The sequence below is a fragment of the Oncorhynchus nerka genome, linkage group LG24 (genome assembly GCF_034236695.1).
Source record: "Oncorhynchus nerka isolate Pitt River linkage group LG24, Oner_Uvic_2.0, whole genome shotgun sequence".
Classification (NCBI taxonomy): Eukaryota; Metazoa; Chordata; class Actinopteri; order Salmoniformes; family Salmonidae; genus Oncorhynchus; species Oncorhynchus nerka.
Window position 1 is genome coordinate 49447966 of NC_088419.1, and position 26695 is coordinate 49474660.

At 44.9% G+C, this 26695-nt stretch overlaps 1 protein-coding gene across 1 annotated transcript in view; it reads right to left on the reverse strand.

Moving 5' to 3' along the window:
• Nucleotides 1-26695, reverse strand: part of LOC115108071 (lysine-specific demethylase 4B-like) — an 82163-nt gene that overhangs the window by 35314 nt on the left and 20154 nt on the right. The window contains exons 6-8 of the mRNA XM_029632004.2: nt 15490-15539; nt 7767-7870; nt 4888-5025 (exon numbers count right to left, since the gene is read on the reverse strand). Of these exons, the coding sequence (XP_029487864.2) occupies nt 4888-5025; nt 7767-7870; nt 15490-15539 (292 nt within the window). The remainder of the gene's footprint in view (nt 1-4887; nt 5026-7766; nt 7871-15489; nt 15540-26695) is intronic.

The window sequence follows — 26695 nt, forward strand, 5'->3', positions numbered from 1 at the left end:
CAAAAGCACTCACAAACTTCTACAGATGCACAATTGAGAGCATTCTGTCGGGCTGTATCACCGCCTGGTACGGCAACTGCTCCGCCCACAACCGTAAGGCTCTCCAGAGGGTAGTGAGGTCTGCACAACGCATCACCGGGGGCAAACTACCTGCCCTCCAGGACACCTACACCACCCGATGTCACAAGAAGGCCATAAAGATCATCAAGGACAACAACCACCCGAACCACTGCCTGTTCACCCCGCTATCATCCAGAAGGCGAGGTCAGTACAGGTGCATCAAAGCTGGGACCGAGAGACTGAAAAACAGCTTCTATCTCAAGGCCATCAGACTGTTAAACAGCCACCACTAACACTGAGTAGCCGCTGCCAACACACTGACTCAACTCCAGCCACTTTAATAATGGGAATTGATGGGAAATTATGTAAAATATATCACTAGCCACTTTAAACAATGCTACCTATTATAATGTTTACATACCCTACATTATTCATCTCATATGTATACGTATATACTGTACTCTATATCATCTACTGCATCCTTGTGTAATACATGTATCACTAGCCACTTTAACTATGCCACTTTGTTCACATACTCATCTCATATGTATATACTGTACTCAATACCATCTACTGTATCTTGCCTATGCCGCTCTGTACCATCACTCATTCATATATCTTTATGTACATATTCTTTATCCCCTTACACTTGTGTCTATAAGGTAGTAGTTTTGGAATTTTTAGCTAGATTACTTGTTGGTTATTACTGCATTGTCGGAATTAGAAGCACAAGCATTTCGCTACACTCGCATTAACATCTGCTAACCATGTGTATGTGACAAATACAATTTGATTTGATTTGAAATAGTGACCGTGTGAAGTTTGTAAGTGAGCGTTTTTATTTGCTGTGTGGAGGTGTGTGATTAAATCACATGTGGTATGTTTCAGAAGTGTGTGTGTGTGTGTGTGTGTGTGTGTGTGTGTGTGTTTGCCCTCCAGCCTCAGTTGCAGAGACCCTGCTAACGAGCTCTTCCATTAAAAACGCACATGGAGGCCAAACCAGGCAAACTCAAATAATGACTTGTTCGCTCCCCATCGCACCACATTCGCACCCCTCGTTTAATGACAACAGTACACTACATCTGTAGTGTACTGTACTGTCTTTGTCCTCTCGTCTGCACCCATAGGAGAGTATCCTTCAAGTTTCCTACTGGACTTTACCTGGCATTAGGGCGCGCGCAGACTTCCAGAGGAAAAACAAACATTCAACAGCACGAGACAAACTCCATTTGTTTGAAAATAATTTAGGAAGCTTTACTGAGCTAAACCGAGCAGGTAGAGGAACGACAGTGGTTTTCTGGGGAAAGCTCAAAAACAAACGCTAAAACACTTTCATGCATATTGTATAAGGAAGCAGTCAGCTTATTTGGGCACAACTTAGTGGGCGACGTCAGATTCAGTGACGCACAGACAGACAGTGTTGACTCCTGCCGCTGTGCTCCGATTTTCTAGTCGGAGCCACCAGATATTAACATGGCAGTCTGTTGTCAGTTCAGCCCGGCATTATCACACAATAAGAAGTGAAATGACAATACACACACTTTGTCTATAGCCTGCTCAAAATCAAATCAAACTTCATTGGTCTCATACACATATTTAGCAGATGTTATTGCGGGTGTAGTGAAACGCTCCCGGCCTAGAGCGTACGCAAGAATGCGCACACACACACACACACCACAATGATAATGCTTTAGTCTTCAGCATCTCCAGCACTCCTTATCAAAGCCCATCAGCTCTAACCCCAAACAAACAAGCGTACACAAACAAATATCACTATTCGGAGAGTGAGTCATCTGCAATTCTCTTTGAAAGATGAAAGGAAGGGAAATGAATCTTCTATTCATACAGTGTGATGAACGTCCATTCACAACACTCTGTTCTTGGGGCCCACAGGGAATTGGCGCCACTGTCGTGTAGTGTCTCGCCTGTTTATTCAGCGTTCTCTATGCGCACAAGGCGTGAAAAATAGAGGCATTTTGGGTTTACATTGACACTGCCTTGGGAGGCTACAATGAGATAAGGGTAGCACGGTATCATTGCTCTGTGAACAAACATAGCCCACCTGAGTGACTGCAAGGGGACTACTAAAAACAAGAGGACGGCTGTATCGCATTAGTGGATACTCACACTGCCCCCCAGGGCAGGTCTACCAGTTTTGATGAGCAGGAGTGACTTTTTTGTAACAGGTTAGGAGAATTCATGTGCAAGTTAGGAGAATTAGGTTAAGGTTAGGAAAAGGGTTAGCTAAATGTAGCTACAACCAGGCAGAACAGTCTTGGTTTCTATTAATGCAGTTCCGCGGACAGATGGGTCAGCTATTACAGCCTCTCAGCTTTAGTAGACAGGAAACTTGCAACAAGCCACACAGCCCAAAGTGACAGATCCTGCTCGAAGGACCATCTTCCCTGCCGCGTCAAGAGGAAGAGAGTAGGGCTTGGCAGAGAGGACGGAGGGGAATGAACGAAAGATGGGAAAAGGAGTGGACAGACGAATTCGAGAGAGAGAGAGAGAGAAAAAAAACAACAACATATGGCTTTCTTGGTGCCCAAGCTGTTCTTTCTTTCACATTGCTCTGGCACTTTCCGGAGCAGCCTGTCAACTCGCTGACACAAAATGGAGGGCAAAGCGCAAAGCTGACCAATTCGTCTCTATCAAATTCAGACAGAACTGTGAGGGAGGGCTCCCTGGCCAGTGGAATGTGACCAGAGCTGAGAAGGGTCTGGGTGGGGGGGGCACGGCTGGGTTAAGTACGTCAGAGAGACCATGTGGGGAGGAGAGGGGCTTCTAGTAGCCCTCTGGTTCTTAAAAACAGTTGGCCGCACAGAGAGAGCAGAGCCCACTACTGCAGCACACTGAACTGGCGACCTCGTAACTCTGACACGCAGCCAAGCAGAGACAAAGAGGGACTGTGTGTCGCATCATATGCTTGTGTGTGTGTTTGTGCGCGCGCGTGTGTGTGTGTGTGTGTTTGCGCGCGTGTGTGTGTGTGTGTGTGTGTGTTTGTTTGCGCGCGTGCGCGTGTGTGTGTGTGTGTTTACGCGTGTGTGTGTGTGTGTGTTTGCGCGCGTGTGCGTGTGTTTCCGTGCGTGTGTGTGCGTGCGTGCGTGTGTTTACGCGCGCGTGTGCGTGCGTGCGGTGTTTACGCGCGCGTGTGCGTGCGTGCGGTGTTTACGCGCGCGTGTGCGTGCGTGCGGTGTTTACGCGCGCGTGTGCGTGCGTGCGGTGTTTACGCGCGCGTGTGCGTACGCGCGCGCGTGTTTACGCGCGCGCGTGTGTTTACGCGCGCGTGCGTGTGTGTTCGCGCGCGTGTGTTTCGCGCGCGTGTGTGCGTTTACGCGCGCGTGTGTGTTTACGCGCGCGTGTGTGTGCGCGCGTACGCGTGTGTTTACGCGCGTGTCGCGCGCGCGTACGCGCGCGCGTGTGTGTTTACGCGCGCGTGCGTGTTTGCGTGTGTGTTTGCGCAGCGCGTGTGTGTTTACGCGCGCGCGTGTGCGTGCGCGTGTGTGTTTGCGCGTGTTTGCGCGCGTGTGTGTGTTTACGCGCGCGCGTGTGTGTGTTACGCGCGTGTGTGTTTACGCGCGCGTGTGTGTTTACGCGCGTGTGTGTGCGTGTGTGTTTACGCGCGCGCGTGTGTGTGTGTGTGTGTTTACGCGCGCGCGTGTGTGTGTGTTTAACGCGCGCACACGCGCGTGTTAAACACACGCGCGCGCGTAAACACACACAAGCGTATTGCGCGTGCGTGTGTGCGTGTTGCGCGCGTGTGTGTGTGTTTGTGGCGCGCGCGTGTGTGTGTGTGTGTTTACGCGTGCGTGTGTGTGTTTGTGTTTACGCGTGTGTGTGTGTGTGTGTTTACGCGCGTGTGTGTGTGTGTTACGCGCGTGTGTGTGTGTTCACGCGCGTGTGTTGTTACGCGCGCGTGTGTGTGTGTTTACGCGCGTGTGTGTGTGTTTACGCGCGTGTGTGTGTGTTTACGCGCGTGTGTGTGTGTTTACGCGCGTGTGTGTGTTTACGCGCGTGTGTGTGTGTTTACGCGCGTGTGTGTGTGTTTACGCGCGTGTGTGTGTGTGTGTGTGTTTACGCGCGCGTGTGTGTGTGTTTACGCGCGCGTGTGTGCGCTGCGCGTGTGTGTGTGTTTACGCGCGTGTGTGTGTGTGTTTACGCGCGTGTGTGTGTGTTTACGCGCGCGTGTGTGTGTGTTTACGCGCGTGTGTGTGTGTTTACGCGCGTGTGTGTGTTTGTGTGTGTTTACGCGCGCGTGTGTGTGTTTACGCGCGTGTGTGTGTTTACGCGCGTGTGTGTGTGTGTGTGTGTGTTTAGTGTGTGTGTGTGTTTACGCGCGTGTGTGTGTGTGTGTTTACGCGCGTGTGTGTGTGTGTGTGTTTACGCGCGTGTGTGTGTGTGTGTGTTTACGCGCGCGCGTGTGTGTGTGTGTGTGTTTACGCGCGCGTGTGTGTGTGTGTGTGTTTACGCGCGTGTGTGTGTTTACGCGCAGGCGTGTGTGTGTGTGTTTACGCGCAGGCGTGTGTACGTGTGTGTGTGTGTGTGTGTTTACACTCGCTCGCGTCCCTTACAGGTAAAGCCCAGAACAAATCCACAAAGTGCAAGAATAAAATTAAAAAATATGAACAGCAAAAAAAAATTATAATAAATGACATAGTTTGCCTTCTGCGAGAGGAGAGGAAGACATGAATAGAAAAAGGAGATCACAAAGGAGAGGGAAGAAGAAACCGGGCGACGTGACACAGCTTACAGATGATCCTGTGACAGTGCTGTGTGTTTTGTAGGGGACACTGAGGTGACCATCTGGTCTAGTGTGCATTGACCCACCTGCGTTGCCATCTTGCCGTAGTCGATCCAGCGCAGGGTGGCAAAGTTGGTGGACTCGGCGCAGTTGAAGCCGTGGTTGAAACCGGCGTGGTAGCCGTAGGGAAAGGTGACCATGAACTCGCCTTCTTCCTGAGTGATCTGGAGAGAGGGAAGAGTTAAAAGTATAACGTCCCTCTGTCGACCGACGTTATGATACTAAACCAACAGGACGCAGTGGTATAATCGACTGTTACTTCCACATGAATCCATATCTGAACATTCTGTTTCGGTTTGGATGACTGACCCTGAAAACTGGAAAATAGTAGCATAAAAATGTTCAGTCGAAACACACAAACATTAAATGTACATTAACTGACTGAGCATGCAAACTCCTAAAACTCCATATCCATATATCGCATAAGAAAACAGTGTTATTAACCCAGGTTTTGATGGGCAGAGATGTGCCAAAATGACGAAGTAAGTTACACTCAAGGAAACTCCATTTGGACGGATAGACTTGGCAAAAACAGGGAGCGCAGGGCTAGCTCTTAATATCCACAATCATTAAGTGCTGATGGGAAGGCGGATTTGCTTTCTCACCCCCCCCCCTTCTCTTCCTCCCTCCACCTCTCCCTCACTTGAGCTGCCTAGCGGCGCCGGCTCCTAGAGAACCATTTGCGGCGGTACAAGCGCAATTAGACTGAAGCCAGCGAGCATGGCGCAGGGAATTAGCCAGCCCGCGCAAATCAACATTTGCATTTGGTTGCGCTTCGTTCTGAGGCAGGGCCATCACTTACTGAGAGCCGGAGAGGCTGAAGAAGACACAGCTCACCGGTCCCCTCTGCATCTCTTCGAAATTAAGCCTGACAAATGATTGAGGTTTCTATTTCGACGCTCATGGGTTTTCTGTGTTAACTATTACATTGGCAACCCCTGACAGGAATATTACATTATTTTTGCACTCAAAAGCAAAAGTTTTCTACAGCTGAACTTCAAATTACGCTAGAAGTTTTGGATCCTTGCTCTTAACCGCCTCTTCATCAATTCACCTCCTCTCTCCAAGAGGAAGGCATAATCTGTTCGCTATAACCATTGACTAGTTAGGACCAGCGCTCATGATCGAGGAGAGAGGCACATGAACTCAGCCTTAAGGAAGTGTAGAGATGGGAGACAGGCAGGCAGTGCGACGGAAGAGAGAGAGTGGGAGGTAAAACAGAATAGTCCCAATATCAAAGGCCTCCTCTTGTAGCTGCAACAAAGCACAAAGCCGGTGTTATTTTTACACTCAAATCAAGGGAGATGCTCTCAGTGTGTGCCAGGTAACACGGTCCCTGTGATAACGACACCCCGAAGGAAAACGGAAAAAAGGGATGAGAAAAAAAGGAGAAGAAAAAAAACAACTTTGGGAAAAAGCCGAACTCTGCAGACAGTAGAGAACTGTGTATGCCAGCATTAGATACTTACACTTTTTTTTTTTTATCTTCAATCTATTTCGCACCGTGAGAGTTTCTATCTCCTACAATTATTATCCATAGAAAAAAATTAACATAGTGATTAATTTTATATTGCGGAAATGTGAAAATATGGAAATTGAAATGTAACCAAGAATCATGGCTCAATCTCCATCATCATTTAGTGTGAAGTGAAGCTATGGTCTTTATATAAAAATGTCATCAATCTCATTATCAACTTTTCAATACTGTGTGTCTGTGTGTGTACACTGCATATGCCTATTTGTGAACATACGGTAATCTCATTCCCCCAGCTAGCTTGAAATGTTGCGGGTAGAGCCATCCTATTGGTACCTTTTGGGTGGCTCAACCCGTTGGAATGTTGTCGGGGGGTCACATGTACTGTGAAGCAGAGGATCACTGGTTCTAGACCAGTGTGGGTCAGTCAGACAGCGGAAGAAGCTAAGCTGCCAGCAGCAAACTTGATCCCCGTTACATGTGCACGTGTTGCGCAGGCCCACGTGTTCGCGCACATGTTGGCGCGTTCACTTCTATGTCCATCCATCCACTAGTCTTCTGCAATTTCCCCGTCGTTCGTCCCGTAGGTTGACAGGAGATCACCCGCACAGACACCAACTTCAGCATGCCTCCTGACCCAGCCATCCTCATCTAATGTGCCATTAACCTCCACTTTGCTCAGAGATTGGCAGGCTTTCATACACCCCCGTAAATTTTTTATCTGCGGTCGGTGCTAGAGTCAGCTCGTCATATGGCGTGTGTCCCAAATGGACCCCTATTTTCTATATAGTTCACCACTTTTGACCCGAGCCCTATAGGTCCTGGTCAAAAGTAGTGCACTAAATAGAGTGCCAATTTGGGACACAGACATGCGCTGAACCAAGCTTCCATGTCCTCTTACAGGTTGAAGAATTGCAATTGTGGTTCAGCAGAGGGTTCCATTCAGAGGGGTTAACACAAAAAACGGCCTTCGGAGGTCGAGTGTCTCCTTTCTGAGAGCTGTTTGACAGGTTAAAAGTGGTGGTGTGATGAAATGAGTTCTATTGCATTACCGGAATATCCGTCAAATATAGGATGGTCAAATTGAGAGGTGTGTTATTGGTTAAATGTCACACATGATTGTATGCCATCAAATCAAATGGATGTGGTCGCAGAATGTAACATCACTTCATTTACTTCCTCAATTAACCCTGACGGAACATTCTGTTGCTTTCAAACTTTAGAGCCCAGGGGCTTTATGTATCAAGAGTCGCAGAGTAGGATGTTGATCTAAGATTAGGTCCCCCCCCCCCATGTCCATTCATTATAATCTAAACGGCAACTGATCCTAGATCAGCACTCCTGTTGTGACATGCTTTATGAATTCGGGCACAGGACTTTTCCAGACCCCAATTTCAACCCCCCCCCCCCCAACTGTGTCCTGCTACCTACCCTGTCGAAGGGGATGCTGTACTTCTTCAATATGGATGGGGAGATGAGTGTCATCTTGTGGCGGAGGAAGGCGTCACAGCCCTGGGAACTGCCTGGGAAGAAACCTGCAGGTAAAAAAATCAAATTTGAAAAAAAACGCCACATTACTAAATTGCATCCCATTTTGAGTTGAGTGGTGGGAACCCGGTTACCGAGATCTACCACCCAAAACAACTCCCTTTTCCCAGGATAAATAACTGTGAGAACCTGGTAAATTATAATAAATTGGTTATATGAACAGCATGGCGTGAAATGGAACTGTTAAATGATATGCAACGTCTAAATCTGGCTTCTCTACGGCCTCGGCATGATGAATCATCAACGCTCAGGGTGAGGACAGACAGCCCATCTCAGTATGGAGCACAGTTCACAATGCATGTAGACCTATCATCTCATCATGGTCACTTTTTTTCTTGTGACAGGTAACCCTGCATTTGCTGTAGCATAGTCTATGCTACAGTAATATAAAGACCGAATGGGCGTCTACCCACCATTTACCCATCTCCATCTGGCTTTTGTGGGTCACATATATTTTTTTAAAATCGCAGCTGCAGATAAAAAAAATAAAAAAACAGACTGTCAATCAAATATCGTTGCTTTAAAATCAGTGCACACGCGAGCACTCTCTCTCGCAGTGTCTCTCTCTCCTCTATTCAAATTGCATCCAAAAATAGATAATCCTGTTTTTGACTGATACAGTACAGTCGGAAAGTATTCAGACACCTTCCCTTGTCCACATTCTGTTATGTTACAGCCTCATTCTAAAATGTATTAAATAAAAAATTTCCCTCATCAATCTACACACAAAAACCCTATAATGACAAAGCGAAACAGATATACCTGAGACCCTTTGCTATGAGACTCGAAATTGAGCTCCGGTGCATCCTGTTTCCATTGATCATCCTTGAGATGTTTCTACAACTTGATTGGAGTCCACTTGTGGGAAATTCAAATTGTTTCGACATGATTTGGAAAGGCATACACCTGTATGGTCGAAGGAATTGTCCGTAGAGCTCCGAGACAGGATTGTAATCGAGGCACAGATCTGGGGAAGGGTATCAAAACATTTCTGCAGCATTGAAGGTCCCCAAGAACACAGTGGCCTCCATCATTCTTAAATGGAAGTTTGGAACCACCAATATCTTTCCTGGCCACCTGGGCAAACTGAGCGATCAGGGGAGAAAGGCCTTGGTCAGGGATGTGACCAGGAACCCAATGGACACTGACAGAGCTCCAGAGTTCCTCTGTGGAGATGGGAGAACCTTTCAGAAGGACAACCATCTCTGCAGCACTGCACCAATCAGGCCGTTATGGTAGACTGGCCAGATGGAAGACACTCCTCAGTAAAAGGCCCATGACAGCACCTAAAGGACTTTGACCATGAGAAACTAGATTCTCTGGTCTGATAAAACCAAGATTGAATTCTTTGGCCTGAATGCTAAACGTCACGTCTGTAGTAAACCTGGCACCATCCCTGCGGTGAAGCATGGTGGTGGCAGCATCATTTTCCAGCGGCAGGGACGGGAGACCAGTCAGGATCGAGGGAAAGATGCCCCGAGCAAAATACAGAGATCCTTGATGAAAACCTGCTCCAGAGCACGCAAAACCTCAGACCGGGGCGAAGGTTCACCTTCCAATAGGACAATGACCGTAAGCACACAGCCAAGACAATGCAGGAGTGGCTTTAGGACAGGTCTCTGAATGTCCTGGAGTGGCCCAGGCTGAGCCCGGACTTGAACCCAATCGAACATCTCTGAAGAGAATAGCTGTGCAGCGACGCACCCCATCCAACCTGACAGAGCTTGAGAGGATCAGCAGTGAAGAATGGGAAACTTCCCAAATTCATGTGTGCCAAGCATGTAGCGTCATACCCAAGAAGACTTGAGGCTGTAATCGCTTCCAAAGGTGCTTCAACAAAGTACTGAGTAAAGGGTCTGAACACTTATGTAAATGGTTTTTTCATTTATTATTACATTTGCAAATATGTCAAAAAAAACAAGTGTTTTTGCTTCGTCATTACGGGGTATTGTGTGCAGATTGATGGAGGACAAACAAAATAATATTTGAATTTGTATTTATTAGGGATCTCCATTAGCTGCTGATAAAGCCGGAATTCTTCCTGGGGTCCAAACCTATTAAAGAGCTTAAATGCCATATAAAACAAAAGATAATACAGTACATCATATAACATTATTACACCACTATATATCTACAATACAAATGGTTTAATACCGCCATACAACAAGAGAGTTCCATGTAGTCATGGCTCTATGTAGTAATGTGCACCTCCCATAGTCTGTTCTGGACTTGGGGACTGTGAAGAGGCCTCCGTGTACTTTTAAGGGCCAGCTGTGCTGCCCTGTTCTGAGCCAACTGCAATTTTCACAAGTCCCTCTTTGTGGCACCTGACCACACTACTGAACAGTAGTCTAGGTGCGACAAAACTAGGGCCTGTAGGACCTGCCTTGTCTGTAGGCTTGGGCCCATTGGGCTGACTGTCCTGTTGAAGACAGAGCAGCAGAATAAGGATGTAACGTAACAAAACGTGGGAAAGGTCAAAGGGTCTGATCACACACCGAATGCACTGTATGTATTGGATAACGGCACAATCATTTGTGCTTTTTTTGGGGGGGGCTTGGGCTCATTAAATGTAGGGCTCATAAAACGTATTTAATGTATGGATCAGGAAGCGGCAGGGTTGAATTTGCGAGCAAAGCTCTAATCAAATCCAGACATAAATAGGCCTATCTGCTTTAGAAATCTTTTGAACGACACTTCCGGTTTTGGGTGGGAAATACCGGGTTACCCAGGAGAAAAGTAATATTCTCGGGATGGAACATTTGTAAAATACCAGGGGGGGAAATATTCAACCCTAATCCCATTGTCTGAATTTACCCGTTGTGGCATCCATAGTGAAACATATTCCCTCGATGTGAAATCTTCAACTGTGAAGTGCTCTGTGAAATTGGAACAACAGTCCAAATCAAGGCGGTGCAAGAGCGTCATCGTCCAACATGGACTCGCATAACATATGATGGACCGTGTAGTCTCTTTCACATAGACTTCCTGCTTACGATGACCATATGACCCCGCTCTAGTGAATAAGCCACAGACGGCGCAGGACTTAGGCCTAAGCTCCCCACCCAAACGGAAGACATGCAGTGCCTTCAGAAAGTATTCATACCCCTGGATGTATTCCACATTTTGTTGTGTTGCTGCATGAATTCAAAATGTATTCAAATCATCCCCACCCCCCAACCCATCTACACACAAACACCCCATAATGACAAAGTGAAAACATAATTTTAGAAAATGTTGGCAAATGTATTGAAAATGAAATGCAGAAATATCTCATTTATGTAAGTATTCACAGCCCTGAGTCAATACTTTGTAGAAGCACCTTTGGCGGCGATTACAGCTTTGAGTCGTCCTGGGTATGTCCGTATCAGCTTTGCGCATCTGGTTTTGGGGATTTTCTCCCATTCATCCTTGCAGATTTCCTCAAGCTCTGTTAAATGAGATGGGGAGAGGCGGTGAACGGCACACATTTTCAATGTGATTCAAGTCTGGGCTTTGGCTGGGCCACTCAAGGTCTTTTACATTCTTGTTCCGAAGCCATTCCAACGTTGCTTTGGCTGTATGCTTGGGCTCATTGTCCTAAATCTTCACCCCCCCAGTCTAAGGTGGTTTGCACACTGAAGCATGTACTCATCAAGGATTTGCCTGCATTTGGCTCCATTCAATGTTCCCTCTATCCTTACCAGTCTCCCAGTCCCTGGCGCTGAAAAGCATCCCCATAACATGATGCTGCCACCACTATGCTTCACGGTAGGGATGGTGTTAGACAGGTAATGAGCTGTGCCTGGCTTTCTCCAGATATAGCACATTGCAGTCAGACCAAAGAGTTACATTTTTGTCTCATCAGACAACAAAATCTTTTGCCTTACACTCTGTGTCTTTCACGTCCCTCTTCGCCAACTTCAGGCGTGCTGTCAGGTGCCTTTCTCAGGAGTGGGTTCTATCCAGTGGTGTAAAGTACTTAAGTATAAACACTTTAAAGTACGACTTAAGTCGTTTTTTGGGGAACCTGTACTTAACTATTTATATTTTTGCCAACTTTTACTTCACTACATTCCTAAAGAAAATGATGTACTTTTTACTACATACATTTTCCCTGACACCCAAAAGTTACATTTTGACAGGAAAATGGTCCAATTCACACACTTATCAAGATAACATCCCTGGTCATCCTTACTCCCTCAGATCTAGCGGACTCACTAAACGCAACATGCTTTGTTTGTCTGAGTGTTGGAGTGTGGCCCTGGCGATCCATCAATAAAAAAAATTAAAAAGTTGTACCGTCTGGTTTGCTTAATATAAGGAACTTTAAATGAGATAAGTATGAGATAAGAATAACAAATCATTAAAAGAGCAGCAGTAAATAACAATAGCGGAGCAATATAGAGGGGGTGCCGGTACTTAAGTATACTTTTGATACTTAAGTACATTTGAGCAATTCCATTTACTTTTGATACTTAAGTATATTTAAACCCAAATACTATTAAAAAAAAAAAAACTTTTACTCAAGTAGTATTTTACTGGGGGACTTTCACTTTTACTTGAGTCATTTTATATATTCATATTACTTTTACTCAAGTCATTTTATATATTTATATTACTTTTACTCAAGTATGACAATTGAGTACTTTTTCCACCCCTTGTTCCGTCTGACCACTCTCCCATAAAGCCTAGATTGGTGAAGTACTTTATAGACAATTGTCCTTATGGCAACTTCTCCCATCTGGGCCAAGTTCTGTCAGAGTGATCATTTGGTTCTTGGTCACCTCCCAGACCGAGGTCCTTTTTGCCCGGTTGCTCAGTTTGGTTGGACGGCCAAGTCTAGGCAGAGTCTGGGTAGTTCCGTATTTTTTCACTTTTCCCTATGATGGAAGCCACTGTTTTTTTGGAAACTAGAACATGTTTTATACCCCTCACCAGACATATGCCTCATTACAATCTCAGAGATCTACAGACATTTACTTGGACTTCATGATATCGTTTCTGCTCTGACATGCACTGTCAGCTGTGGGACATTATATAGACGTGTGTTTCTTTCTAAATCATGTCCAAACAATTGAATTGGCCCCAGGTGGACTCCAATGAAGTTGGAGTGACATCTCAAGGATGATCAAATTAAATTGGATGCACCGGAGCTCAATTTGGAGTGTCATAGCAAAGGGGTGCAAATACTTATTTCATTTTCAATAAACGTGCAAACATTTCTAAAAAAAAAACATGTTGTTTTCAACTTTGTAATAATGAGTTATTGTATGTCGATGGGTGAGAATAAAAATCTATAATCCATTTGGAAAAATAATCTGTCACACAAAATGTGGAATAAGTCAAGGGGTATTAATACTTTCGGAAGGCACTGTAATTGGGGCGGCAGCGTAGCCTAGTGGTTAGAGCGTTGGACTAGTAACCGGAAGGTTGCGAGTTCAAACCCCCGAGCTGACAAGGTCGTTCTGCCCCTGAACAGGCAGTTAACCCACTGTTCCCAGGCCGTCATTGAAAATAAGAATGTGTTCTTAACTGACTTGCCTGGTAAAATAAAGGTAATTTTTTTTTTTTTTTATTTAAAAAAAAAAAATTGGTGGTTGGAGGTCAATCGGAGAAGAGCTCTCCTCTTGGTCAGACGCAGGATGTACAGGTCACAGTGCTTGGAGTCCCGACGTGGTACACATCCAGAAAGCCTTTAATTATCATAATTATTTCTTTGGTCTCACAATCCCTTCCTCCGCGCCAGACCCCGGGTCAACGTCAGCAGGTCACCGGGCCAGACTACACGGCAAGCCAAAGTGAAGAGTGAGAAAATTGAACCAGTGCCAAAATGACACACTATGATATCAAATAACGTACGTGACAGTTTTACCATTTTCCGACCAGGCCTTTATTTTAATTGTATTTTTTCGCCGTCATACCATTTCATCTTTCTTTGTCTTTTCTCGATTGCCACGGGTTGTTCAGAAGGCGAGAGGTGCTTGTTGCCTAAATAAACTCATCCGATCTCATGTGAAAACCCTCCCTTCTCTTCCGCCTTTGTTCCTCGCTCCTCTTCAGATGACAATTCATTTCACGCCCATAGCCTCAAAGACCAGAGTCTCCTCTTCAAAAACAAATCAGTCCTTTCCTCTTGTATATCAATAGTTTCTTGAAGCCTTCAACTTACTAGACAAGGGAAAAATATGTTTCTGTCACACACACACACACACACACACACACCTCTCCCGATGAGCAGTCTGTGCTGCGACTCAAAGGATGGGTAGACCGTCTGCCCAGTTAAACTTTAATATAACTGACAGTATAATCGAGGCCCATTTCATCCTTCATTTTCATTGCATTGTTTCAGAGCCTGTTTCGTCTCAAAGAGGCGTTTTCTCTGGCGGCTGCTGTGTGAGCTGATAAAGGTGAATAATGTGCCGGCGAAGCTCGTGTATTAATCCCCATTAAAATTCAGCCGGCAGTGTGGAACTCTCCCTGGGGCAATATTAACTTAAAGCTTCATTTTGTCCTTTGAGTTTGAAATTAACTCCCCCACCCCCCCCGAAAAAAATAAGGACCAGGCTGTGACTGAAATTACGTGATAAGAGAGAGAGAGCGATAGTGGTAGCAGGTGTTATTTGTGTAACGTCGGGTATGTGTGATGATGTCTGTGTGATGCTCTGTACTCGTGGTCCTGTGTAACTGTTCATACAGCGACTCTGCACACTGACTACGACATATTGAAATAGATCAAAAAGCATCTCATATGCGTGGGAGGTAAGCATACGCATGGCTGTGGTCGGCGTTACGACTGTCTGCGTTGCTGTTACCTTGGCGTTATGTACGGTTGCACACGACCAACAGTAAAGAGCAAACCTGTTACAAAGTGAGTGATCTGAGGAGACAAACGATGTGTAACCCTCTACTCCACAAGCAAAGCATTCAAGACACACCGAAAGAATACAACGCCGCTTTGGTGTCACCCCCGTCCTCAAAAAAAGAATGGTTTCGACTGTTTGAAACTTTTGGAAAGGAAGTTTTTCCTCCCAACTGTGCCATTCTGCTCGTAAAATGACTACCACCTTTAAACGTACTTATGTAAGAAGTTTGAAACTGCTATTGGGTGAACTAGATCTACTTGAAAATAAATGTTCTACTACTTCTGAATACACAAAATACATGTATTAAGACGATTATGACGATGATGGGTCTTTAGTTCACAGTTATTGTCCATAATGGTCTGTTACACGATTATAAGACTATTGTGCAAGCCCTACCGTCAATACTCCACGACGTTCTTACCCATTCACAGCACAACGTGTTGTACAGTACTTGAAGCGTCACTAAATAAAGAAATTAACTGGTCGTTTTTAGCGTTATTCACAGCCACAACAAAAAAGGCCATAGGTGTCTATAGTGCATTTTCTTTCCTGGGAAGAAGGAGCGAGAAATGTGAAGAGAAAGGCCGCACTCTCTGCGTCGTCGGCCTTTTTGAAGGCCTTTTTAAACAGCAGTTGATGGAGAGGCCAGACAGTTAGCAGGCCACTCTATAGTCACTATCGGGTGGATATTTGTTTAACATGAACCAAGGCTGTCTGTCTCAGTGTGTGTATGTGTGCGTCAGGATCTGGAGTAGTCTTACCTTGCGCCAGTCTCTCCAGCCTCTTGCCGTGCTCAGGTGGGACGGCGTACCTGAATGGAAGAGGGAGAAAAGAGAACATGAGGTGGGTGGTGGGGAGAGAAGAAGAGTGAAGATGGCGCGAAAATGAAGGGAACTCCACCTCCTCCTCTTTTTTACAGTCTTTAGGAGAGGAAATGGACAATGTTATACCTCTTTTTCGCACAGACAGACAGAGAGTAGTTCACCTCCACTTTACACAGCCATATAGACTTCTCGCTCTCCAAAGACATAAGTCTGCTATCACCAGTGAGAATACTCTGCTTATTATGCTTAGTTCTCTTGTCAAAGTCCTCGTTACACACGCGAACACACAACAACAAAAAAACATACTTAACTCGGGCTAACACTCCAAAACATTAAAAAAGGGAATTCATCAAAACCATCTTGGAGAAATCAAATGACTGAGGACTTTGTAGTGCTCCATTCCCCCGTTTTAAATGAAATCATCAGAAAACAAGAGAAGAAGAGAGGCCAAATCTCTCTCCGTCCACATTAGAGACTTTCATTGCTCTTGTTAGTACCATCATCATTAGCACAATTATTTCCTCCAGTTTAGGGAAAGCAAAACTAGCGCCTCACCCTCCCTCTGGCCAAAGCCCTGTTCATGTGATCGGAATAGAAAGACATCGACTGGAGTATACGGCGAGACGCAGCTGTGTTAGACTGCCACCCAGTGGACCTTAGTGAAATTCTTACTTACAAGCCCTTAACCAAAAATGCAGCTTTAAGAAAAAATTCCCCCCAAAAGTACGAGATAAGAATAACAAATCATTAAAAGAGCAGCAGTAAATAACAATAGCGGAGCAATATAGAGGGCGGTACAGAGTCAATGTGTCAATGTGCGGGGGGCACCGGTGTTGAGGAAATTATGTACATGTAGGTAGAGTTATTAAAGTGGCTATGCATAGATAATAACAGAGAGTAGCAGCAGCGTGGGGGTGGGGGCAATGCAAATAGTCTAGGTAGCCATTTGATTAGCTCTTCAGGAGTCTTATGGCTTGGGGGTAGAAGCTGTTTAGAAGCCTCTTGGACCTAGACTTGGTGCTCCGGTAGCAGAGAGAACAGTCTATGACTAGGGTGCCTGGAGTCTTTGACCATTTTTAGGGCCTGGATGGCAGGAAGCTTGGCCCCGGTGATGTACTGGGCCGTGCGCACCACCCTCTGTAGTGCCTTGCGGTCGGAGGCCGAACAGTTGCCATACCAGGCAGTGATGCAACCCGTCAGGATGCTCTCGATGGTGCAGCTGTAGAACATTTTGAGGGGGAATAGGTTTAGTCGTGCACTCTACACGACTGTCTTGGTGTGCTTGGACCATGTTAGTTTGTTGGTGATGTGGACACCAAGGAACTTAAAGCTCTCAACCTGCTTCACTACAGCCCCGTCGATGAGAATGGAGGCGTGCTCGATCCTCCTTTTCCTGTAGTCCACAATCATCTCCTCTGTCTTGATCACGTGGAGGTTGTTGCACCACACGGTCAGGTCTTTAACCTCCTCCCTATAGGCTGTCTCATCCTTGTCGGTAATCAGGCCTACCACTGTTGTGTCATTGGCAAACTCAATGATGGTGTTGGAATCATGCCTGGCCGTGCAGTCGTGTGTGAACAGAGAGTACAGGAGAGAACTGAGTACACACCCCTGAGGGGCCTCCGTGTTGAGGATCAGCATGGCAGATGTGTTGTTAACTACCATTACCACCTGGGGGCAGCTCATCAGGAAGTGCAGGATCCAGTTGCAGAGGGAGGTGTTTAGTGCCAGGGTCTTTAGCTTAGTGATGAGCTTTGAGGCACTATGGTGTTGAACTCTGAGCTGTAGTCAATGAACAGCATTCTCACAAAGGTGTTCCTGTTGTCGAGGTGGGAAAGGGCAGTGTGGAGTGCAATAGAGATTGCATCATCTGCTAATAAGTCGTGTGTGTGTGTGTCTCTTCACGGGAATCAAAAGAAAACCTTGCTGGCACCCCCTGGGAATTCTCACATTCTCTAACTAACACACGCCTTTCTCAGGTGTGTGTGTGTGTGTGTGTATTGTGCGAGTGTGTGTGCACAGATGAGCCCTTCCTTCAAACATCTAATCAGGCAATCACCACATCTACCTCTATTACATCCTCCCTGGACCACTGTTGTCATGGCAGCAGCACGTCTCCTTGCCAGCGCCCGACCGAAATAAACAAACAAAGAACACAGAGTAAATGAAAGGTCTGTGAACTTTTCCCTTTCTCTTCAGCAGTGAGATGAGATGATGTTTTCGCTGCTGCTACTACTACTGTTGAGGAGAGGAGTCAGGAGCTGCGTGGGGGAATATTTGACAGTTTGAGGAAAAGCTTGTAGGTAAGTGTTTGACTGGTCTGTGTGTGTGTGTGTGTGTGGGGGGGGTGAGTACCCTAGTGAGGTTGGGGCAAAGTTGACTTAGTCAAATCACATGGGAACTATGGGATGTGCACGGTTATTCGAATATGTGAACATATGTTAGCACTCGAACACTTGTGTCTTCATTTGTGCCCCCCCCCAAAAAAAAATGATAGGCCTATTTTAACCGTGAAAATGCTTTTCTAAAATGACATAAAAATATCCATGTGACATTGTTACATACAAGGATATACCACGACATTTCTAAGTATGAATTTAACAAGTGTGTGTCGTAGCCTCCAAGTGCTGTAGCTTGTTGTTCATGTTGGCCAACCAAAGCAGCAAAGAGGCTCAATGTGTAATAAGTGGAGTGAGAGTTCACTAACGGAACGCAAGACGGAATGAAATTACAGAATTAAAAAGGAGTAGGCTACAATGAGCAACCAACAGGTAGGCTGTTGTTTTATCTGAATGGGGGTAGAAAGCGCCATCTGCTCTAGGTTACTCCAGTCAAGACAGGCACCGTTATACGGGATGCTAAATAACATTGTGGCTGCCACAAGCGAGCTAGTCTTGGCTGTAGCCTAGTTGCCTTGGGTACTGCAGCTCTCTCTTCACCTCGTCTGCTCGCTCCCATCTCACCAGCCCCTCAGCAGCTGCAGCAGTAGAGCGCCAGCCTCTCGCTCAGCGGTATTCAGGTTACAATCCACATGTATTTTGATTATCTGACAACAACAAAAAATCATCATACTATTCGAATAGTGGAATGATTTCAAATCCATAGTGGGAACATGTAGGCCTACAACCAACCAACCAAAAACACACACACACACACACACGGAAATTCATTAAAACATGATAAAACCCCTACATCCACTGCTCTGTCCTTCACACGCCACAGGAGATGCAGGAGCACAAACAAACCGAACGTGACGATCTAAATGAGATGTAACACCACGTGGTATAAAACACATCCGCTCAACGGGCTGTCTTCTTAAAACCCACGCCTCCTCTCCTCGCTACAGAGTCTAACATGTTAAAGTGTCCTATTAAAAAGGAGAAACGAGTCATATTCTTATGTTTATACTAAAACACACATGGACAGGGAGGCGTGTAGACGACAAACTAGTAGCAGGGGTCAACTGCCAGCTTTATTAGCCTAGTGTCAAAATGCTATTTTGTCATGTTGACCATGGTCTATATGCATGAAGCCTGTCTGAGTACGAGTGCTGACACGGGATCAGTTTAGCCTTTTACATCAGGTTTGGAAGACTGATTTTGGGAACCCCCCCTTTTTTGGGGGATCACGATGAATAAGATTGAACCTTATCCTATTGAGGGATTCTTGTGAATGGCTAAGAATTGGGAGGATATGGGTACGGGCAAATAGAATTTTGAAAGCGACATTTGTAATTTGAACCTAAACCACGAATGCATTCAACTGGGTTACCAAGGGAACCAAAGTCATCAAAGGACGTTCAAAAGACAAAATCAATACCCTGTAGAATAAACTCTAAATCAATCACAGTACATCAGTGTTCACTATAGTTGCTCACGGCTATTAAATTAATCTGGGTTTTGATATCTAAGGATTACAACCTAGGTCTTGCTGATCTACACAGCTAAACCAATTGATCTGCAACACACAGGCTTAAATACACGGAGGCACAATCCACAATTGCCTACCAAGATGATCTAGTGTTAAAGACAATCTTTATGACTTTGGGAAAGTCACCTGCCTAGGTCTTCTAAAAAGGATTCAGAATGCATGCCAGATAGCCAACCAGGAGGCCTGTTGCTGCCCCGCCTGCTAACAACTCAAGAGGACATTAGTAGCAGCAAATTTGATTTTGTGCATGAAGTGCCACAGACGGTCGATACTAATTTGATGTCTCTTTTCTCAGCCAGCCCTGTCGCAAAAAGCAGAGAGAGCTACTTGGTGTGTGTGTGTGTGTTGAAACTACTGAAACTTTAATTCCAATACATCCAAACTCTATCTTATATCTATTGGGTTCGTTTTTTCATCTGGAAAACTCTTTCATCAAGGAAACCCAATCAATATCCAAAGGTCATTATAAAAAAAGGTGTGTATTGGTAACAGCCAGAAGACATATGGTTGTTTGAGTCTTGATTCGGGTATTCATATCCATAAGGGAATGGCAGAGCAGATGGGTTAAGATTAGAGTAGAGACATTTGGAGCAGAGATACAGTGCATTCAGAAAGTATTCAGATCCCTTCACTTATTCCACATTTTGCCGTGCCTAGCCTTATTCTAAAATTGATTAAAAAAAAGATTATTCTACACACAATACGCCACAACGACAAAGAAAAACTTATTTTAATTTTTTTTTTAAAGAAGTGTTGGCAAATTTACATAAGGTTTTAAACCCTTTACTCTACTTTGTTGAATCACCTTTGGCAGCAATTACAGCCTAGAGTCTTCTTGGTTATGAGGCTACAAGCTCTGCAGATCCTCTCAAGCTCTGTTAGGTTGGATGGGGAGCGTTGCTGCACAGCTATTTTCAGGTCTCTCCAGAGATGTTCGATTGGGTTCAGTCCGGGCTCTGGCTGGGTCACTCAAGGAAGTTGACGCTTGTCCCGAAGCCACTCCTGTGTTGTCTTGGCTGTGTGCTTCAGGTCGTTGTCCTGTTGGAAGGTCAACCTTCGTCATCAGTCTGAGGTCCAGAGCGCTCTGGAGCAGGTTTTCATCAAGGATTTCTCTGTACAATGCTCCGTTCATCTTTCCCTCAACCCTGACTAGTCTCCCAGTCCTGCCACTGAAAAACATCCCCACAACATGATGCTGCCACCACTATGCTTCACCGTAGGGATGGTGCCTGGTTTCCTCCAGACATGACACTTGGCATTCAGGCCAAAGAGTTCAATCTTGGTTTCATCAGACCAGAGAATCTTGTTTCTCATGGTCAGAGTCCTTTAGGTGCCTTTTGGCAAACTCCAAGCAGGCTGTCATGTGCCTTTTTACTAAGGAGAGGCTTCCGTCTGGCCACTCTACCATAAAGGTGGAGTGCTGCAGAGATGGTTGTCCCATCTCCACAGAGATCGTGTTCTTGGTCACCTCACTGACCAAGGCTCTTCTCCCCCAATTGCTCAGTTTGGCCAGGGGGGGTAGCTCTAGGAAGAGGTGGTTCCAAACTTCTTCCAATTAAGAATGAAGACGCCCCTGTGTTCTTGGGGACCTTCAATGCTGGTACCCTTCCCCAGATCTGTGCCTTGACACAATCCTATCTATGAGCTCAACGGACAATTCCTTCGACCTCATGGCATGGTTTCTGCTCTGACATACACTGCCAACTGTGGGACCTTTTATAGACAGGCGTGTGCCTTTCCAAATCATGTCCAATCAATTGAATTTACCACAGGTGGACTCCAAGATGTATAAACATCTCAAGGATGACCAATGGAAACAGGATGTAACGGAGCTAAATTTCAAGTCTCAGAGCAGAGGGTCTGAATACTTATGTAAATAATCTGTTTTTAATTTTTAATACATTTGAAAAATATTCAAAAAACCTGTTTTTGCTTTGTCATTATGTGTAGATTGATGAGGAAAAACATTTCATCTTTCTCTAATTTTTGGATAAGGCTATAACGTAACAAAATGTGTAAAAGGTGAAGGGGTCTGAATACTTTCAGAATGCACTGTATAATATAAGGCCATCCCTCCTATCCCTATGGACAAAAAGGACGTTGAAAATACATATTATTTGTTGTTTTCTTTTCAACGTCTTTTGCTGACTGGGGCGCCACTTGTGCTGCGTTAACTCCAAATAATGTTCTCATATCTATGTTAAACTACACAACTGAAATGATAGCCTGGGCCCAGATCCGTTTGTGTTATTCTATGTTACCAAATGCCGTGACAACGACCATAGGAGTTGGCAAGACCATACAAACAGGTCTGGGACCAGGCTACTGAAATGATCAGCATGAATCTGGGATGACCACAATAGCATTGATTCGGCGACTAGAACTTTTCCCAATCCAATCTTCGTTCATGAAACACTTACATTGTAACGAGACTGTAGAAACTGACGTCTCTTAAAGTGAACTCTCATCTCTTTCCTACCTGAAGACACAAAAAAATGGCGTCTACTACCCAATAAAAGTACAACAAGAAGCGAACAATGAATTAATAATGGCCTCTTGCTCCGTTTTAAAGTCTGTTTCAACCAACCCTAACATTCATTTTCTTTAGCAGTTTTCCTTACTCTCTCTGCTCGATGCTTCGCAAACAGCCAGCCAATCGTTAAAGCATCTGACAGCAGATCTTCGGGGGGGGGGGGGGGGGGATATGACTTTGATGGGAGCAGAGTTGGAGGGGAATGGAGTTAATTTCACAGTGGCTGCACAGGGGGGTTAGGCAAACAGCTCCGTGCACACAGTTTAACATACTGTAATTACCCAAAAAGTGAAAATTATTCAATTTCAAAAAGAGAAGGAGGATAGAGTGTGAGTGTGTGTGCATGTGCGTGTGCGTGTGTGTATTACTATCCTTGTGGGTACCAGAAATAGTAAAACAAGGAAAATTCTCTCTCGTGGGGACATTTCCCAGGACAAAGGCTATTTTAGGATAGTAAAACATATACTGTGTGTGTGTGTGTGTGTGTGTGTGTGTGTGTGTGTGTGTGTGTATTTGCACGCGTGCAGCGCACATTCACAGTTAAACAGAGTTGAGGGGTGCATCCATGTGAGTAAATTTACTTTTAAAGAGTGACAAGGAAATATTGCTTTTCCTCACAGGGGCATATGTACGAAGAGGGAGATGATGGGGAGGCAGAAGGAGGAGGAGAAGAAGAGGGGAGGAGGAAAAGATATCTTCAGATGGTTGAGAGGGTTGCTAGGAGGGGAGACTAGAGAGTGGATCAAAGAGGTGCTACTGAAGCATGACAACCCCTCTCTATTAAACTATGGCTAGTGGTTGTGTCCTCTGGTTGTGTCCTCCCAAATCACACCTTATTTCCTATGTAGGGCACTACTTTTGACCAGGGCTCTGATCAAAAGTAGTGTACCGAATAGGGTGCCATTTTGGACACCACCTCTCTGTTTTTATGCCCAGGCATACGGGCTTTGTAAAGGCTTTATTCTACAAAATGAAAGCAGTTCACTAGCAGATAAAGAGAGAGTGTAAAGGACGAGTTTTATAGATAGAGCAGTAGCGTGATGGCTAATGGAACATTAGTCGTAATTAGGAGGTAATGTTTTTGATGCATTGTGACCGCCGTTTCTACTTATTGATGCCGTTTGTTTGTTTTGAACCTTCTACCTTATGCACATTGAGCATGGGGAATGTGCTCTTGAAACACTATACTTATTGTGAACATGCCTCTTGATGGAGCAGGGCTGGGACACAGACTGACTGAGCTGCTGCTTCTAATGACATCCCACTGCAGGGATGGGGATGCAGGGACATGGAGAAACACGCATTCAAAATATTCACACACACACACACACACACACACACACACACAGGTATTGATTGGTACACTCCAGGTCTGTGTAGCCACCAGACGCTCGCTGAGACACACACACAAACACCTCGTTGCACAACCCAAGACCAACCCTAAGGGAGAGGGCTAAAGCAATGAGAGAAGCATTGAGATGAATAGGAACCACACAGACAAAAAGGAAAAGAGGAGAGTGGTGGGATAGAGTGGAGGTGCAGGAGGGGGCTCAGGTACACACACAGGCACACAAACATGAGCCATGAGTCACAACCGCAGTCATATTCCGGATGACCGTTGAGTCACGGTAATCTCCTCTTAGGCACTCTGGACATGTGTTGGTTGTACCCAACTCGCTAAACGACCATCAGGTCACTAATGGCCTGGCACTCAGGGCTCTTTTGCCCCACTAACCACTCTGGCATCAATGCAAATGCAATCTAAAAATCACATCAAACACTTATCATCAAAACAGTATCATGCTTTTAAAACGCGCCTCACTGTGATGATCAATTTGAAGAAAGAGGTTCAACGACAAGTTGAAACTGAGTGGGGAAACATGGACATTGTGGATGTTGTTTCAAAGCCAAACATAACGAAATGGACAGTGCTTTCTAAGGTTAATTCAAAACACCCATATGCATATTAGAGCTTATGCATACGCATAGCCCATTTATATGAGCCCAAGTCCAAAAAGATTTCAGATGTCTTTGGTACATTAATTGGTCTAGTATGTACTCCAAAATTAAACAATTTCTAGTAAATCGCCCTTGATTGTGGACTGTATTATTATGCATACTGGATGGACTGGTTACCTTATGCTACGACCAAAACTTTATATGCATGAGTCTGGTAGAGAAAATATAGACGGAGGTGATGCTGTTGGTGCATTGACTGTGCAGGACGGCTTAGAGTTGGCCTACAACCACAGTGAATTTGTATTTGATTTTGAATAGCCTAGTAGTAGGGAGAGAAAATATATCAATCAAAATTAATAGGCTGACATATTACCTACAAAATATCTCACCGCCGTGCGAGAGAGAGACAACGGATGCTAGTCACACAGTCACTCACTGCCATTTTTCTCCCCCTCTTCTCCACAGCGCAGTCTGAGACCGGCACAAATCAATTGCGGTTGAACTCCCTCTAGTCATTTGTGTGTTTTAATTATTTCATCAAAAAGAGCTCATAAAGCATCAGACAAGCTCAGTGCATATGGGTGATTTGATCAAAACTCATAGGACGTGTCTATAATATAGCCACTTCATATGCGCACTCGCTCTGAACGTGACAAATATCCTTTCTATTTTATTCAGCAAAGTTCATTATATTCTTCTTACTATAAAATCATACAACATAAAATAATGGCATTTGACTAATAAGCATATCTTGTCTGCAAAATGAACAAGCCTACAGCCTATGCCATGGCGCATAGCCAAATAACATACAGTAGGCCAACTCCTATTCTGTTCTTCTGAAATACATTTTCATCATATAAGGTTTCTTTAAACCTGCCTAAAATAAAGAATGGATTTATCGTGACGGTGTAAATGAAATGTATTCATTCGACAAAAAAAAAAAATGTACATGTTCCAAAAGGCGTGCAAAAGGCCTTGGAGATGCTAAACATTTGCACGACAATAACCGGCTGACAAAATGTCATGACCGCCACAGCCCTACACACACACAGTGTGATGCTGGTATTGAGTGGTACGCTCCAAGCCCGGGCAGGTAGGGAGGGGAGGGGAGAGAAAATAAAGAAAAACTAAGCCCTTCCCTCTGAGTTGCACAGACAAAGAGCCGGGGACCTCCAAGGGAGTGAAGAATAGGAAGGTGAGAGAGAGAGAATCAAAAAGAGAGAGAGAAAGCAAGAGAGAGAGGGAGAGAGAGAGAAAGCAAGAGAGAGAGAATCAAAAAGAGAGAGAGGGAGAGAGAGAGAATCAAAAAGAGAGAGAGAGAGAGAGACAGAATCAAAAACAGAAAGAGAGAGGGCAAGAAATTGAGCGTGAGAGCCGCAAAGGAGTGAAAGAGAGCAAGAGTGAAGGAGGAAGAGTGAGAAGCAGAAAAGGTCCGCCTGGGCAGTAATGAGCGTTCAGCAAATATGAGGTTTCAGCAAATATTCTGTTCAGAGCAGAGGTCCGACGTCCGTCTGACTCCCACACGCTACCACAAGAACTGGTTCCAGAACCCAACCACAGTCCCGCAATGTTATTTTAGGCGTATGTGACACAGTTCACTTGCCAGCCAGAGAGCTGCTCTAAAATCGGAGTAGATAGCCAGAGCGAATTTACCTGCTACGTCGATCGACAGTTGTCGCAGTAACATCATGAACATTCTTTTAAAATAGTGCAAAGTGGAGTCTTTTGTTTAGACATGTAGCTAGCTAGCTAAACAGTGAACCATAATCCCAATTTACAACGTTTACTACCCTGCATGAATCTGCAGGTAGATAACCGACCAGGTTCAATGTTAGCTAGCTAACATTAGGCTAATAACTAGCAATGCAAATGGCTCTGAAAAATGAATAATATTACTACACAGATCATACACTTAAAAGTTAGCTATCTAGCCAGCTAACATTAGCTAGCTAGCTTACAGTACAATAACAAGAAATAAAAATTGATGCACAAAATTAGCAACATGTAATATCTGAACATGTAGCTAGCTTACCCGTCAACATGGATGGACGCTTTTCCCTCTCTCACAGACGCAATCAAATGCCAGAATTGTGTCCTTAGCTATCAGACTCAAATTCCAGTGATTTCAAATCTCGGTCCTCCAGAAAGTTGAGAGCAACACTTATGCAGTTCTACTATGTGATATCTTTCAAAAAAGCATCATCAGAAAGGATTACTTAAACACACTGACCAGCTCATATTATAGACCGAAGTGTGCTACATGACAGACAAATCAAAACTCATCTCTCGGCATGTCCAGCCCACTCATTATCTCAGCCAATCATGGCTAGCGGGAAGGTTGCTCACTTTTTCCGGGGCTAAACCAACTAAGCTCATAATTTAACACTTGTATTCATATTTACAGATGGCATACAAGTTTGTTATTAAGGCACATGAAAGTTCACATGTTCCAGGAAGCATTTCGGCCCCAAAAACATTTTGATAGATAAACAAAACGTTTACATTCAAATGGCTCTCCTGTGAAGTAGTGACGCGTGAAATATGCATAGTTCCTGAAACGAGCCACATATAGGGTATAGCCTTTGCAGGCAGATACAAATAAATTAGTATTTTTTCATGTTATTTGTAAATTATTTTATACATAATGTTTCTGCCACTGTGTCTTACGACCGAAAAGAGCTTCTAGATATGGTAACTGCTCGGCATCCGACCATAAGGCGC